Genomic DNA, 18,585 nt, shown 5'->3' with positions numbered 1-18,585 from the left:
AGTGGGTGGTTGCAGCTCATGAGATGGAGAGGCTAAGAAGAAAGCTCTGGTGTCTGGAAGTAGGAAATAAGTTCATCTTAGAAGCAATGAATTTTACATAATGGTATGTTTGTGAATGAATGATGGTTATGTGAAAATTCCAAACGTGGAATTAGAGAGAAAAATGCTGTTGTAATATAAATTTGGGATTATCACTACAGCTTAAATCCTGGGACACATGGGGTCATCAGGTTGAATATCATAGTCAGAAGGACAAATGCCCCAAAAATAAATAAAAAAGGAGGTCATGAAGCTGGCATGCAAGGCTGAGAGTAGCAGGAACCAGACTCTGAGACCTGGAGTCCCTGAGGTCTGAGTATTCACAGGTGAACTATAGGAGAAGATAAAGAACTAGAGAAGGGAAGCCCTGTGAGCTGAGGATGCTGCTGGATGTTGGGTCTCAGGAAACTGTTGGGGAAGGGTCTGTGTGGATGCAGAGACATTTCATGAAGCATCTGCTGTCTTCCTCACTGTTTCTTCACCTCATTCTGTTTCCTCATTAGGGAGCAAAAGAGGAAAGGGACTTTCTTCCTTCTAACTCCTGAACTCGCCTATTCATTCAGTTACATCCCATTTGCCATCTTCAGACACACTCATATGGTCACTCAATTATTTCCTCGCTCCTAACAGCTTCAGATATTTCTTCCACTAGTTGTTTTTGATCTTATATTTATAGTTGTGCAGGATAGACATCACTTATCTTTGAACTATGAGCTATAATGTACTTCTTTCTTGGTCTTCGCTGACAAATATTTGTAATATTGCCCACTCAATATCCATCTACTCCAGGCCCTTGTTTCTAAAACTAGACTGAATTCTTTCAATCTTCAATCACTATATTGAAACTAGGCTTGTTCTACTCAGTTATACCTATTCAATTAACAAATATAATGCATTGTCTGTCTTATAAAAATTTGATGATTTCACACTCATAGCTTTAAAAATTTTACCTCAATGAATTTTATAATAGTCAAATAACTATGCTGCCATTTCATGAAGAACATCAGACTATAGACAAGGGAGTATGGAGAATACTGTTGCATAAATAGCAACCGGCTCTTCATTGGAAAAATTTGAGGAACTTTTCACATGCTAACTCTTCATCAAGCCTTTCCCAAGGAAGATGCTTGGCCCCACAGCCTCCACCATTCCCCACATATCTGGCTCATCTCTACTGCATCCCCAGCAGTTTATTTCTAAGAATCACATTAGTAATATCCACAGTCACTCCCTCCAGTGTCAGTATTACTCTCATCCCAGGTGTGCAAGGGAAAGGGAATCAACCCCTCCAGAGAAACTAGAACCACTTGTAAAAGCATCAACATGGTAGACGTATTCTGCCTAGGAAAACGGAGGCTCTGAGAAGAAAGCTGGCATAGTTAGACCAACCTCACACAAGTCCTGAGAGGCAGAACGGGCCTTTGAGACATACTGCTTTGCATTTGAAGAAAAGGACTATTCCTTTGACCCTAGTCTTTCAATACTTGCCCTCTACACTTTTTTTTTTTTTACTTAAACTGTAAAAGCACATGGTATTATCTACAACTTTTGAGTATGCAGTTCCAAATATGCATGTGTAGAATGGGTGGCTCCTAATATCTATTAAGTTGGTTTAAATGTTAACTTGCCACATGTGGAATCACCTGAGTAGGAAGTCTCACCTGAAGAAGCATCCTGATTTCCTTGATTGAAGGGGAAGTCCCACCTGGATTATGGGCATCCTCTTCTCATAGTAGCCCAGATAAAAAGGGTGTGTCGCCAGGAAGATCATCTCATTTTAGGCTCCCTTGGCCTCTTGATTCTGTTCCTCTAGAGAACTCTGATTGAAATAATATCCAAATGAGGCCTCTGTGTGTATATATCATGTGCTCATTTTGTGTCAATAATTTATGCCAACATTTGTCTGCATCGTCCAGTCCTCATTGGTTTATACTGTGTGCTTTCAACTCATCGTGATGTTTTTCTTAGTGCATAAGATTAGCTACTGGATGGCATTGATTTCTTTTTCTTAAACGCCTTTTATGTGTGCTCCTTCTGATCCATCCTTAGCATTACTATTCTAGTGTGAGGGTCCAAATTCCTTCCTGGCATAAGTTCAAAGGCTCCACGAGCCCCCAATCCTTCCTACTTCCAGTTCTTATTTTTCAGGTCCTTCCAGAAAACAGATGACTTGAAGTGCTTGTTGACTTTAATGACTCCCGTAGTCTTCAATTCTCACTTTCCATACACCTGGATTAAAGTGGGGTTATTTAGTTTTTGTCTTATGCACCATAGGACTTCTTTATAGCATGGCTGGCCTGAAAAGACACCGTTTTGAGGCTTTCACATCTGTTTGAATTCAGAGTCTCGGTAGAACTTAGGCTTGATGCATCAGGGTAGATAGTATAGCCGCTGGCACAGGTGTGAGCTTTTTGTTCAGTTGCTTCTACCTGGGAGGAGCATTGGGGTTTGGTTTTCGTTTGGAAAGGCACACAACTCTATGCACAAATCTATTTCCTTCTGCTGCAGTCCTTAGAGAGAGCTCTGGATAAACAGAGCAAATGCCTCGACCTTAGTTACACCCGTGCTAAGTAAAGTCAGGGGATGCACTTTTACTTAAAGAGATGGGATTTGGCTCTGCACAAAAGACATGTAATCCCATTACATGTACACAGCTTCCTGTAGGCTTTAAAATTTATATCACTGTTCCTGAAGGGAACATAGTTCTGTAACTGAGAATAATATGGCCAGGAGAGAAACTTCCCACTCAGAGTTTTGCAAATGACTGCATTCAGCAATTGAAGTTTCCTTTATCCACCTTCACCAGCAGTATCCATTTCATTAGTAAAATATCTTTGAGGATATGAGTGAGGTGGACGTGGGGAAAGGGTTACTGTGTCCTTGGAATCATAGCTTATTATATTAAAAGCAGAAAGGCTAGTGAAAGGAGACGATACTGAAGCAACAGTTAGTTAACACCGTGTAACTAAAGCATTCTGCCTCAGGTTGCCCATCTCCTGTAATATTTATATTTAATTTATCACTGAGTTTTAAAATATGCATATTTTACCTGCAGCTACCACAAAAGCCACAGAGATAATCCTATCCTGAAACACATAAAGGAAATGAAAAATGCCTCCAAGAGCTGTGACTCACTTCTATTAAAATGCAACCTCTGCTGCGAACTGAGGACTCCACTCGCAAAACCAATGCCTATGGTATTATCAGGCCCATCCTCTTGTTATGCTCAGGGTAGTTTCATTCTGAGAGTTGTCCTACACTGTCAATTTAATTTCCACAGTCTAACCTGGTCACTCTTATTTTCACACATTCAACAGTTATATTTAAGAGAGAGATGTTTTCAAAGAATGGTTCTTGAGGGCTGAAGACATGGCTCTGTGGCTACAAGCACTTGCTGCTCTTACAGAGGATCCCAGTCTGGTTCCCAGAACCCCAGTGGTGCCTTATGGTGGTCTATAACTCCAGTTATAGGAGATCCAACTCCCTCTTCTGGCCTTCATGGCACCAGGCACACAGACAGTGCAAAGACATACATACAGGCAAAACACTCACACACATAAAATAAAAATAAATACATTTTTAAATAGCTCTTATATTCTTTTATGATACATGTAATTAATCTTTTGGTCCCTGGAACGAAGAAATGGAATGAACTGATAAAGAGCATTATGCACTCCAATCCAATAGTACATTCTGCTGTCTATATTGTTGTTGGTGTTTTGTTTCCATTAGATAGATTCTACTATATAGGGAAAGCTGGCTTTGAACTTGTGTTCCTTCTGCCTCATCCTCCTGAGCTGACATTATGACCATGTCTGGCTTATGAGCATTCTTTAATAAAACAAATATTGAAGCACAATCACTTTTTTTCCAAACAACTTCACTGAAGATATTAACACTTGTGTGCTGGATGAGTATTTGCTCATTAGTTACATCACATACCCTAGTATATTGATCTGGTAAGTGAAGTCATGCCCTCCATTCTGTTGAAAGTAGATGAAGACTTGAGTTAATATGTAAGAGCAGATGGAGGCCTGAGTAAATGTGTTGTGGACATAAGCATGACCATGTCAAAGACCACAAGGCCTCAGACACATAGGAATGGCAAAGCTTCCCCCAAGTCCGTGTGCAAATGCTAACATTGTGTGCAGAAATTAAAGACAAGCACATCCTCTTGTATATTAACAGCCTAAGTCTGCTTCCCTACAGAGACCTCCTACCTAAATTAGCTAGCACACCTCCTCCTTTGGCTATCTACAATAAACCAATCTCCTCTGTTTGGGTGCATAAAAATAAATGCTCTGGGTTTCCAGGCTACTTCTGGTGATTCTCTATCGGAGCAGAAGGCCCAGGTTTTCTGTACTGTCTGTCCTTTATTCACTATCTCATTACCCCAATCAGGTTTCCAGGACTCAAAGCTGTGCCAGGTAGCTGCACCCTCCCATAAATCCACAGAGACCATATAGATGTTTCTACCCCATTCAAAAATTGTATTGCTGAAAGGATTTCTTGGGAGTAGCTTTCAGTGGCTCTCCATCCCTGATTGACCATGCTCACAGTCAGAGATAATATAGCTCATTTCTATTTAAGTCTGGAAGCATATTGTGGAAACCACTCTACTTTTCTTCCCAGAAAACACATTCCTTCCTCCTTCAACAACAAACACAAACCAAATAAAACAACAAAGGCAAAGACTACATATATCTCTGACTACAGATCTTGATTATTATAATCAACACCTAGACACATGATTCCCCCAGTGAACCTGCAAAAACAGCCTTCTGATTGTGGTCTATGTAGGTGAACATGACAGAATCAACCTGTGTAATGAAAGGATACCTCTATTTGGAAAATAAGAATGCAAAGATTTAGAAGTTTGCTCTCTGTCTCCCTAGAAGAAATACATCTGCCATGGGAGAGCTAAGTAAGGGTGGCTGATAGCTGTACTCTGGATCTTGAGTGTTCCCAAAAGCTCATGGGTAAAGGCTTAGCTTCCAGCCTTTGACACTAGTCGGGGTGGGGGTGGGGGTGGGGGACGACCTGCGCTACATGGGAGTGGTGGGAGGAAGACAGATCCCCGAGACTGCACTCTAGAAGGAGATGCTAGCAGCCTGGTTCTTCCTGGGTGTCTCTTTTTTTACTTCCCGTGTGTCATGAAATGAGCAGGATCCTCAGCCACAAACCCCTGCTGTGACCTTCCGCTTCCCCTGACTTCCAAAAGCAATGGGTCAACTGACCACGGACTGGAATCCTCCTCAAAAATGGGGCTAAGAGACTACTTTCCTCTAAGTTGACTTTTTCCAAGGTGTCCTGTCAAAGTGTCAGAAACCTAACACTCAGAGTGACAGTTTAGTTTTGATGTCCAGCTGGCAAGCTATGTATGATGTCCTATTTCAGACTGTGCTGTATTTCTGTGTGTTTTCTAGACTACGGTGGTTGATAAGCTAATGGTGGGTGGTGATCTTTATATCTTTCCCTTCTTTCTACGAAGACAATGCCACTTAAAACAGAAATTATTAGAGAAATAAAGTACTCAGATTTACAATATGAGTAGTTTGTTCTGAATCCAGTTTATATAATTTATTGATTGATTTGGGGGCTTTATGGATATATACTTTACAGCATATGATTTGTATAAGCTAGGGAAGTTGGATAAATCAAATTTTACAGATTCAATAACAAATTAAAGACTCTAGAAAGAAATTAGATTATGAAAAACTATGACATTAAGCATATCTTACCAAAATAATAGACATACAGAAGTACACATGCAGCATGCATATTTCCATCTTTGGAAACCAAGTATTATTACTGCTATACAATTACAATTTTAGAGCACATTGTTCCTTCAACTTTTCCTGCCTATTTCTTATTCTGCCCTTTCTTCAAAAGTAAAGATAACCCAGAATTATTCTTAAACTGGGTTATTTCATGCATTTTTATAAGTAGAAAAACACCTTGATTTTTAGGAAATTATTTAAAGGCAAAGCATATAGATTCCCTAAATTACTGTGTAAGAAATCTGTGCCTCTCATTGTGAAGAAAACTAATTAAGAAAGAAGAAAAAAGGTTTGATGATTATTAGAAACCTGCCTTTTTCATTTCTTGTAAACTCTATTCAGTGAAAGTAAACTGAAAAAGAATGGAGGCACTTCAATATGTCAAGAACATCTAAGACACAAAAACAGAATCCTCTATCTCTTACTTCATCTACATCAGAGTGCCACAGTGTTGTCTTTCTGACAACAGGGAGCATTCAACACCTGATGAATGAGGTACTGTCCAAAAGGGAAACAGCTGGGTGTCTTTTGAGCCAATTTTAAGTGGGTCACTATGGGTAGCAAAATTAAAATTATTGCACAGATAATTTCACACTTCTAGGAGAACCCCGATCTTGTGTAGGTGTGGTTGTGCAGAGGGAGTCAGGAATGCACTGGTACAGCCCAGCCATGTTGCTAAAGTAGATGAAGGAAGAGAACTAGTGCTCTAACTCCCCATTCAGATGTTCCACGGGCCCTCTGGATTTCAGTCTAGCCGTCATCTCCTTCACCCTCTGACTATTTTCCAGTGCCACAACCTCTCTTGTCCTGTGACTGGATAATAAACCAACAAGCTCCAACAAAAGCAAGAACAGGAGTGACAAAGTTATTGAATTTTCAGAATAAAGTCCTTCCTGTCAAGACTTGTATAGTTACAACTGCATTAGGAATGAGGGAGAAAAGGGAGCAGCCTGAGTCCCTGGGTGCTTTTCAGAGATCTGCTGCCTTTCCTAGAGGATCATAATAAAAACACCCTCTACTTCAGACACAGAAGCCTAGCACAATGCCTTTAGAAGTTCTGTGCATATTGAACACATAGCAAACACGCACGTGCACACACACACACACACACACACACACACACACACACTTGTGCTTAAGCCAGAACCATTAAGATTAGTCAGCTCATCCAGTTATGTTTCCATTCATATAGTTAATCATCACATAAACATGCAATATAAACAAAGTGTAATGTGTACTTTTAGATCTGATTTTGGCATCATCTCAACATCTTGGCCGATATCCAATATACATTCACAATATGGACATGGAGGTCACTTATGACTGAGATATATTTATTTATTGTTTTGCTTTAGTACTGAGGTGCAGTGAAAGGTTATGGTTAAATGATGATATTTAACTAACAACACTTACTAATGCCAAGAGTAAATTCAGTCATAAATATAAATAGCTCAATCCAGAAATATCACAACCTGCCCAAATACAAAGATAAGCAACAAGTATGGAGTAACATGACTTCAAACCACACACGAACAGGAAGCGATTTAAAACTCTGCTTACCTCTTGTCTGCAACCCCTTCCCACACGCCTCACTGGTGCCTGTTCTCCCCTGCCTGACAGACTCTGGAACCAAGATGCAAGGGCTCCATTTCTGTAGTTTCCACCTGTGACCACAAGGAAGAACACAACAGAACATTTACCATGACAAATGTGCAGAGGAAATACTTGCAATACTTGACTTAGAGATGCAGAAATAGAAATACCAGGTTCAGTAAGCCTGGGTTTGAGAAACGAAAAACAAAAAAAACATGCCCAGTACTGTAAACCTTGCCAATTAGCCAATTATCCATGAGGTCATAGACCCCAAAGAAGAATCTACTACCCCTGCTTTCCTAAACCAGTTTAATTTCTAACTGCATTCCAAAACCTTATCTTTATCCCTTGGGTAAATGTAACTCTCACCTGTCATTAAAGGAATGTCTTAATGCAGCAGATTGAGACCATTGGAGAAATCTGCAATGGTTCAAAACACAAAAAGCAGCATACCATGGAGTCCCAACCCCAACAGATACATTTACAATGTGCCCTGTGCACCTAAGGCTCAGGAAATTTCATGAAAGAGGAGACCAATGATTGCAACAGCCAGAGGATCAGGACATCTGCACTGAGATAATGACTTCTATATGGGACATGGAAGCTGCAACCAGGATTCAAATTAAAAAAAAAAAAATTGTCAGCCTCAATAAGCCCATCACAGTGACAATGTAACTTGGCATGCCAATATAAATATAAGACATCTCACAGGGTCCCAATCCTATATGAGAAATTACAGGCAGTTAATGGCTGTTGAAAGACTGAGAATCATTTTTGATTCTCATGACAGACCTGTCAAATCCTAAGTAGCCATCCTTAAACATATATATGTATTGAACACACACACACACACACACACACACACACACACACACACACACACACGCACTGTGGAATAGTCCTTCTTTACACTGTAAAGATGTGTTGCTCTCCTTGTTAATAAAAGAGTTCATTGGCCAGTGGATAGGCAGGAGTTTCAGGACAGAGGGAATGCTGGGGAGAGGAGAAGGGAGGAGTCTGAGAAGATGCCTTGAGATGCAGAGAGAGCATGATGGTAAGTACATTCATGAGGTAAACATGCCTCAAGGCAGCACATAGATTAATAAAAATGGATTAATTTAAGTTATAAGAGCTAGCTAAAAAAAAATGAGCCTGAGCTATTGGCCAAGCATTTATAATTAATGTTAAGTCTCTGTGTAGTTATTTGGGGAGCACCTGGCTGGACAGCTGATTGGTGGTCTAGACAGAACAGTCCACCAATACCTATATATTCTATTTATATACATACATATATAGTGTGTTAAAATAAATAAATTAATTAAAATCTAACCCTAGAAAGTGTTGAGGATGATAAGAGCTGACTGTTAATTTCACTCTCCACCCAGGGTCATAATTAAAGTTGTGATTATACTTTTTAGAATTTGAACATTTATGTATGAACCTTAGCATATAAAAAATCATCAAGGGAAGCTTAAAATACACACATAGACCACCCTGTTTACTTACAACCATTTTAAAATTTAAATGTAAAGAAGAAAAGGGAGCAATCTTTGTATTCTACTGGAAAATAGAAGATATAAAGTTTAAACATCTGAAAGCTTGGGATGCAGACTTTCACTTATTCTCTTGTGCTTCTGTTTTCTTTTAAAATATGGTACTTCTAGGATTTGGACATAACTCTAACATTTCCATCAGTTATGGAACGAAATGAAAAAGGTGACTCTAGGGACCGACCTCACCCAAAAGTTCATCTTAGGGAAGTGGAATGGATGTTATCTGATAAGATATTAGGACTTGCTTTTCTCTCAGGAAATGGTCCCTGAAGAAGCCACCTGGCTTCTCTCTGCTTACCTTCCTCAAGTTAATAAAAGTGTCTATTTTTGACACACAGAGGATAGCTTCTGTTCTAAAAAATAATTTCTACACAGTACTCCAGAAAACTCAAGGCCAAAGCCTAACCAGGGTCCTTGTTCCTCTGGTTAGTATGCTAGGTCCATTTTATATGAGCCAAAAACTCTGCTAAGACAGGAGATGGTTTATTCACTGGCCCTTGCCTCACAAGCTCCTTAAAAAGTATGGCCAGGAAAGAAGAAAATTACTGTTTGTCTTTGACTGGCTGTCTTAATGAGAATGGCTTAAGATTTTGGTTGGAAATCAGGAAATAGATAAATAGAAAGTGAGCTGTGATCAAATAAATCAGAGATTAACTTCTACAGTAACAAATTCTCTTTGTTTATACATAGGTTCCATCAACATAGTCATATCCACAATAGCTTAGGTGGTGATGGGCTCCTGTCTACCTTTTGAATCATGATGTGTTATTCATTTGAATTCCTTCAGCTAAATTTGCTTAGGCTTCTCAGACTAACATGAAACCAGGGTATTCACTCAAGTTTAGCTTGCTGTGTAGACAGAAAGAGATGGAAGGAGTTTTCAGAGTTTTGAGATGATAAACTAGAATTCAGTCAGAGTAAGTGACAGCCTGAGGCTGGATCATTCTGGTTACTTGCTCATTGGCTTTTGGTTCTATCTCACTGTCAGTTCTGTGTAAAGATCATGTCTTCATGCTGTTTTCTTCTTCAGTGTCTAATTTAATGTACTGGATGATGCAGGACAATGTAGGTAGGCATTTTCATTCTGTTCTGATTTGGGAAATGTGGATATGTGGCCTTAATGCAGTTAAAAGAATGAACCAGAAGATAGCAATAAAAAACCACCTAAACTTGATTTTTGGGGACAACTTTATCCAGAATACCAGTATAGGGGAAACAAAATCTAACTAGAACCACAGTGTTCAACTTTATAAGGTCTTCTACAAGAGTCAGAGAGTTCTGTTAACGTGGACACAGTTTGAAGTGCACATCAGGAAATGGGATCTGGATGAGGAGAACTGATTTCTGGGAAAATGGCAGGAGGTAAATAAAAAACAGTTAAAACATTGATTAAATTGAAGTGCTATCAAATAGTAAGGAGAGGAAAATCGAATGGTCCATCAATGGTTTCTGAGATCTCAGCTGATTATAATGGCCCTGGGTTTATTAAAATGTCTGATAATATTTGATTTGGCCAAGTTCTTCACTTGGCTACTTGCCCCAAGAGCAATTTTCTGGACATAGAAGTTTCAATATTTACTCACAGCACAAGAGGGTGATTACTGACAGTGATTCCACAATGGCCCCATGGTTATGGGAGCAAAGAACAGCCTGGGCCTGATCCCAGTGTTTATCTACATCCTCCCCAAACTGTCCATCAAATTAGAAGGATGGAGTGAAGCATGGCAGAGCACTGGCATTGGACTTCTCAATGGCACTCTTACTGTGTATCTAAAATGAGCTCTTTTTGGAAAAGCAATGAAACGGAATCATTCCTGAAAAAATTAGCCCTTAAGCCTCACAGCTTTGAGACACAGTTTCTAAAATTATCAGGATAAAACATTAGATAATTTTGTAAAATACGTTTTTGAGTGAGTTGGTAAAAACTGTATGATTTTTAAACCATGAGCTATTATCATAAATCAATGACTACATTTAATCTAAGATTATTTAAAAGCAATGCTATTACTGAATTTGAAACTTTCAAATTCTAAAAGATTGGATGGTTAAGAATTGGAAAAGAAACTGGGATATGGTTTCATAAACATTAGTTACCAATGTCTAAAAGGGAAGAGAGAAGGAGCATAAAAAGTTTAAGAGTTATCCTTTTTCTCTTACTAAAAGGAGGGTGTTTGGGAACAGGTATCAACAAAACTACATTGAATATGTGGATGAAATTTACCAAGAATAAATAAAAATTATATTAAAAACATATCATCCAGTTGCTTAATAAACATGCATCTGATTTATGGTTTGAGACAGGAATATATATGTATATATGTATATACAGGAATGTATATGTACACACATACACACTCACACACATATATATACACTGTACAGATATATATATATATATATATATATATATATATATATATATATATATATATATATATATATATGTATATACCACAATCCTAATAAGATGCAGTGTGAATCTATTATTCTTATTAAATAAAAACCAGGAGTCTGCTGTGGGATGTCTTTCTGTATGCTGTGAATATGTGTTGCTCTGATTGTTTGATAAATAAAGCTATTTGGCCTATGGCACGGCAACTTAGAGGCAGGTGGGAAATCCAGGAGAGAGACAGGAAGAAGAAAGACAGAGATGCAGTGGCGGGTGGAGGGATGGCTCAGTGGTTAAGAGCACTGGCTGTTCTTCCAGAAGAGCCAGGTTCAATTCCCAGCACCCACATGGCAGCTCAAGATCATCTATAAATCCAGTTCCAGGGGATCTGACACCCTCACATCAATGCACATAAAAGATAAAGTAAAATAAATTATAAAAAAAGAAAATGAAATTTAGAAAGAAAGAAAGAAAGAAAGAAAGAAAGAAAGAAAGAAAGAAAGAAAGAAAGAAAGAAAGAGGTGGAGGAGATGCCATCCCATTGTCCAGGGAGCAGCATGTAATGGCACACAGGTAAGCCATGGAACATGGGGTAACATACAGATTAATAGACATGGGCTGAGTTTAGTTATAAGAGCTAGCTAGCAAGAAAATTGAGCCATAGGCCATGGTCATGCAATTCATAATTGATATAAACCTCTGTGAGTTTACTTGGGTCTGAGCAGCTGCAGGACTGGTTGAGACACAGGAAAACTTCCAACTACATTTGGCTGCCCAGTGTGTTGGCATGACTTTCCACCTACAACTTGAGAGAACTTAAAAAAAGATTCTAAAATGGAGCTAAAAACAGATTCCTAGTGTGTCTCTCAGGACAGCTGCAGCCTGCAAGCTTGACCTGCAGCATGGTGGATTCCTGCCAAGGTACACAGAGGCATATCCAAGCCATGTAGTATGCTGCATGGTGGATTTAGCTTTTGCTAGTACAGACAATAACAACAACAACAACAACAACAACAACAACAACAACAAAGAAGGTTTCTGGGCTACATACTGCTGGATGGAGGCATGGATCCACTGACTCCCAGAGTCGGCAGAGAGCATGGCTCCCAGAGCTGGAGGTGAATTACCTCTGCCATGTTGAAAAGCTGAAATGGGTAGAGTCAGCAGCCAAGGCTGCTTCTTCAGGCCTAAACATGCAGTTTAGCAGTTTAAAATCTCTCCTGATCAAATAAGGATTGTAGATTCAGAATAAGGCAGATTCAATTAAATAAACCTCTAAATAGTTTACAATGTATGTAAAGAAATAATTTTAAAAAATAAAGTCTTTACAGAGACAGTGAAAGTAATATAAAAAATAAGCCACATAAAGATGGGAATTACACAGAGACTGGATTGTATTGTCTTTGAGATTTTTAACTGTAGAAAGACATTTGATTATAAAGACTGCTGAATTAAGCCAATATATATATATATATATATATGTATATATATATATATATATATTTTTAAAGGTATCATGACTTCAAAGTTTATGTCTAAGGATACATTGCTTTGGAAAAGAGGTTCTGTTTTTGTTTTCACAGAAGATGAGAACCTGTGGATTGCTTCCAGACTAATATGTTTTGATCAGCCAAGACCACCTGAAACGTCTCCAATGACACAATGGCCCAGATCATCCAACATCCAAAACAGCTTCAAGGAAACTGGCTCAGACAATGCAGCATCACCGACTACTCCAGTCAGGACTTGACCATAATTCTTAATTTTCTCAGGATCCCCATAAAATTGTCAGTGCCCCCATCCAGCAGGAAGCAGTATGAGAAGCTATGCTCGAATTCCCCAAATATTGTTTATAAATGTTTATTTTTATTTAAAGAGTGCTTATGACTATAAATGCAATCTCTTTCCAAAAAGGAAAAAGGGATATTATAGATATGATAGGATAAAGAGTAACAACTTGTTTAAAATGCTTTACATTGCTATGGATTTTAGTTTATTGATACAAACTTAATTTTTTAATACTGTGTATATATATATATATATTTCTACTCTCAAGGTATTATGTTTAATGTAACTCATTTAGATTGTAATGGATAATTAAGAAATACAGATTATTTTTAGTCTTCTATGATAGTCAAACTTATAGTCATGTTTGTTAAGTTTTCCAGGTATACATAGATGTAATTCAATTAGGTAGGTAATCTTCAAACACTTCAAAGACCTACAGAATATGGCATTTAAAATGCTTTAAAAACTTAGACTTTTTGGACAATGAGACATATCTGCTCCTGGCAGCACCAATTTACTGCAAAGAAGAAGATGGGCATCGAAGACACTCCATATGGAGTTTATTTTCTTGGCAAAAATAGCCATCTGGGCAAGAAAATGTTCTTGCCTGGACTGCTTGACAAAATGTTGTATTGACTGGACATGCAGGACCCATGGAAAAATGACCACTAAATTCTGCCAAAACAAGGTGAGATGGACCTTCAGGTTCCTGCTTTGCAGAGGAAACTGCCAGACATTCTATAGGACACAAGGAGAAATGACTAAAAACTCTAGGCCTATTGGCTGAAGATGGATGCCCCAATGTTACAGAGAAACTTTGGATGGCTGTCCAGGTAGCCAGCTGTCTCTGATATTTGCAGAATTTTGGAAGTTGCTTATAATGCACTTCCTGTTTACTTAGATAATATCATATCATCCTGAGGTCTTTGATGGAGTTGAAGTCTAGATAGTTATAATTATAGTTTTCCTTGGTTATGATAAAAGATAAGTTAGATATGAAACTTTAGGCTCTCAAATATAGGACAGAGGATAAAATATTTTCTTTAATTTTGCCAAGTACAAATGGATTAGATATTTTAACTGTAACTCCTGCTTGATAACTGTTTTGTTATATGTAATTTTACTATGTTAAAGTTAAAACTTTCCTTTTTGATTAGACAGAAAGGGGGAAGTGCTGTGGGATGTCTTTCTGTATGATGTGAATATGTGTTACTCTGTTTGATAAATAAAGCTGTGTGGCCTATGGCAAGGCATCTTAGAGGCAGGCAGGAAAAACAGGAAAGAGACAGGAAGAAGAAAGGCAGAGGTGGAGGAGATGCCATCCTGGCATCCATGGAGCAGCGTGTAATGGCACACAGGTAAAGCCATGGAACACATGGCAACATATACGTTAATAGAGATGGGCTGAGTTTAGTAATAAGACGTAGGTAGCCAAGAAAACTGAGCCATAGGCCATGGCCATGCAATTTGTAATTGATATAAGCCTCTGTGTGTTTACTTGGGCCTGAGTAGCTTCAGGACTGGGTGGGCCACAGGAAAACTTCCAGCTACAGGAGTCAGATATGGAGGGTGAAAGCTGAAAGATCAGTGAAGCAGAGCAGCAGCCAACAGGAACTTCTCACCTCTACAAATCCTCAGACTGAACAGGCCAGATCCTGTTTCCATCTCCCAAGTGCTGGGATTAAATATGTGTGCCACCACTGCCTGGTCTCTATGGTTAACTAGTGGCTAGCGCTGCTCCAGGAAAGTTGTATTTGTCAAAACACAGATAAAATATCATATGACATATATAGCCCGGGATGGTCTTGAATTTATGATCCTCTTGTGTTGGCCTCCCAGGAGCCAGGTCATGGGTGCATGCACCATGCCCAGCTTAGTTTTTTAATGACTTGTTGAAAGTTCTCAGATGAGAACAGCAGGATTACTATGTTACCTCATGGTGTGGTAGTGTTTTTGTATGTATTTGTGCTGTGTTTGCATGTGTATGTCTATGTGTCAGTCTGTGTGTGTGTATGTATATGTATATATGTGTGTATATCTATGTGGATATGTGTGTCTATGTGTCTCTGTGTTAATCTGTCTATGTATATAAGTATTTGTATGTATGTATTGTGTGGATAAGTATATGTGTTTAAAAGGTGTTTGTGGATGTTCATGTATGTCCCTATGTGTGCCTGGTTGTATGTATGTATATATGTGGTTTTGTGTATTCCTCTATACATGTGTATATGTCTATGAGTGTGGTTTTGTATGTATGTGTGTATCTGTGTGTAGATGTGTCTGTGTGTCTGTGTCCATGTGTTTGTATGTGTATATGTTTAAATGTGTATGTGCATGTGTGTATGTTTATGTGCATGCAAGTCTGCATATGCATGTATGTATGTATATGTGTTTATATGTGTTTGTGTGTATATGTATGTGTTTCTAAATGTCTCTGTGTGTATATGTGCCTATAGATATATGTTTGTGTGTGCATATTTGTATGTGTCTATGTGTATGTGTGTGTTTATATGTGTTTGTATATGATTGTGTATATCTGTATGTGTGTCTATGTATGTGTAAAATGTGTTTGTGTGCATGTTTATATGTGTTTGCATATGATTGTATGTGTCTGTATGTATTTGTATCTATGTGTGTGCATGTGCCGTGTGTGTGTGTGTTCCAGATGAAAAGCTCATCCTGTCTCTTTTTAGATCATTATTTAGAAAGCTGATTGCAGAAGAAGCAGCATTCCAATAGCTCACTTACAGCCAATCATGCTCCAGTTTTACTCTCCTGTTAATTAGGTATTCATGTTCTTTATTCCCTCTGAATAATTTTTAGTAAAGAGAAGAAAATTACTGAATATTTGAAGGTATAAAATGTTACAACTTAAAAAAAAATCACTAAGCAACCATATATGAAATAAAATTTTGGACAATTTGCTCAGGACTAATGATAATTCAAAAATAACTAATTACCTGTATGTAGGACACAATGAAATATCTTCACACTCTCTCTCTTCAAATAAGGTATCTGGGCACTCTTGGCCTCCATTGGCTGCTTCCTGGATGATAATTCTGTATCGAGACTGTTTTATTGTGGTATTTCCTGAAGGAAATGAGAAATAAAATTATAATCCCTGTTAGTTACATCAACACAGATCAAATCCAGGTAGTAACTGGAAGGAATGTAAAAAAAGAGGTAAGTTAAGCATGTTTGTAATGGCAAGCTGAGACAAAAGCAACAGATGCTGGGAGCTGGTGCCCATTCTCCCTCCTGTGGAAGAGAAGCGCTATACGAAAGCAAGGTAAATTCAACTGTCATTTCACCTGTGTATTCTGATGTGCAAGCATGGCTTTCTACTGTCCTGATGAATTTTAAGTTAAACAGCTTTTAAAAGAAGGCTTGTATCATTTTTATTTTTGTGTGTGTATGAGCGTTTTCCTTCATGTATATCTATGAACCAAGTGAGTACCTGATTCCTGGGAAGGACAGAAAAGGGCATCTGACCTCTGTATCTAGAGTTGCAGGAAGCTGAGAGCTACTGTGTGTGTACTGATAATCAAACCCTGGTCCTTTGCAAGAGCAGCAATTGCTCTTAGTTGGGCCATCTCTCCAGTTCCAAATGTACTGTAATTAGTGATACCCTTTAATGCCATGCAGACACCATATCATGGACTGGGGCTTATATTCCATCCTTCAGCTCAGAGAGCAGCTGAAGGGCCTGGAGGTTCATTGTGTATCTCCTTCAACTTGAAGTTTATCTTTATAGTCTGCTTTATGAGGTAGGAAGTCTTCTATTAAAATTATTACTGTCCAAATTATTGATTGATACTTAGTCTTCATAATCTGTTTGGGAAAGACAGTACAACTGAAAGGTAGCAGAAGATTGCTGATTTCAAACTTTTGCTGAGAGGTATCAGTAGGCACGTCAACAGAAAGACATGGGCATGTCGGTGCGCTATCTTCAGCTCAACAATTGTCAATTATGTTGCAGTGTTTAGAAATGATTTCAACTACTATATTCAGGATATACTACCCGCACTAAATCTGCAACTAAAATCCCAGTGTTACAGGACTTATAATGAAACAGGAAGAGAAGAAGTGATAAAGACACTGGCAGTGTGAGCAGGGTCAGAGACAGAGCTAGCATTTGTTTTTGCCTTAAGAAACCAAAGGTGGCTCATGGAAAGCACAGATTTTATTCTAAGCCTGGAAGACTCCATAGCAAAATTAAAGTGCAAAGGACGAAACCATTTCAGGTCAAGGAAAAAGTTTGAGAAAAGACTGAGATGGAAAAGTGCGAGGAATTTACATAGGAAGCCACTGTGCATTCAGTGAGAAAGTATGTGTGTATAGGAGTGGGGAGGGGTTGAGAGAGGCAGCAAGCGTAGGAGAGGAACAAAGAATGGAGAAGGGGGATGTGCAGGACACAGAGGGATTAATTGGTAGATATGGGACAGGTAATGGACCCAACCATGTTAATAAGTTAATTTCTAGAAAGCCAATAAACTAAATGGAGCAAAAACAAAAGAAGAAAAAGAGCATTTGTGGCAATTGTGTGTGCATGTGGATCTTTAAAAAAACATCAATACAAGAAGACTTACAGAGAAGAGCAACTGACCCACAACAGCTTTCCTACCTCTGCTTCCCTCTTTAGAAGGAACCTTTTTAACTGTTCTGTTTCCATATTTGATTTGTGGCTACTTCCAAATCATATGCTTTTGTCATTACTTCTTGATGCATGACCTTTAAAGTTACAGGACGACCTTCTGCTATAATTGCTGGGAATTTACCTTTCACTGATTTTCAGTTTTCTTGCCGTTGCTTAGATATTTTTATGCCTCTGTCGTTTATTTAGTCACTCAGTGACCAACAGTTGTTTTCAGCTTTACTCCTCACTCCTGTCTCTTATTTGCCCAGTCTCCACTTCTCTGCAGTCCTCCTGACTCAGTGGCTTTTCATCCCAAATGGCCACCACTTCACAATAGTTAGGTCAGGGCTCCACATGCTGTGTGCTCAGTGTCTTACTTCCACACTCTCTGCCAAGTCATTTCTGTTTCCTAAACAGGGGTTTTGATCTCCTATCTAAGGGCGATCCTTTCCTTTTTATTCTCAAAAATAACTGATTATTTAAAAATCTGTTCCTGTCTTTTGTGAGATCTTCAGAAGGCAAGGGGTGCTTAGCACTTGCACATGTCCTGATCTTGAGCCAGAAGAAGAGATGTATAGGATCTTCACCATGCGCTCTCCAGACTCCGTGTTGTTCCTGGATAGCCTGCTGTATACACGGAGAAGGAGCTAACCATGCTGGGATGCCATCAGCCCCCTTGAGTACTGGCTCGTTTGAAGTTTGTGTAATGGAAAGATGGTCACCGAGGGGGGGATATGAGAAGGGGACAGGAGACAAGAGATCATAATAATTACTCAACTAGAGACGTTCTTCTGAGTCTCCCTCCTG

The 18,585-nt window shown here is 38.8% G+C and overlaps 1 protein-coding gene across 1 annotated transcript in view; it reads right to left on the bottom strand.

Moving 5' to 3' along the window:
* Positions 1-18,585, bottom strand: part of Thsd7b (thrombospondin type 1 domain containing 7B) — an 852,383-nt gene that overhangs the window by 323,499 nt on the left and 510,299 nt on the right. Inside the window, exons 11-12 of the mRNA XM_042258057.2 lie at positions 16,103-16,232; positions 7,380-7,483 (exon numbers count right to left, since the gene is read on the bottom strand). Of these exons, the coding sequence (XP_042113991.2) occupies positions 7,380-7,483; positions 16,103-16,232 (234 nt within the window). The remainder of the gene's footprint in view (positions 1-7,379; positions 7,484-16,102; positions 16,233-18,585) is intronic.

Source organism: Peromyscus maniculatus, chromosome 11, assembly GCF_049852395.1.
Source record: "Peromyscus maniculatus bairdii isolate BWxNUB_F1_BW_parent chromosome 11, HU_Pman_BW_mat_3.1, whole genome shotgun sequence".
Lineage (NCBI taxonomy): Eukaryota > Metazoa > Chordata > Mammalia > Rodentia > Cricetidae > Peromyscus > Peromyscus maniculatus.
This window is presented reverse-complemented; position numbering and strand designations above follow the sequence as displayed.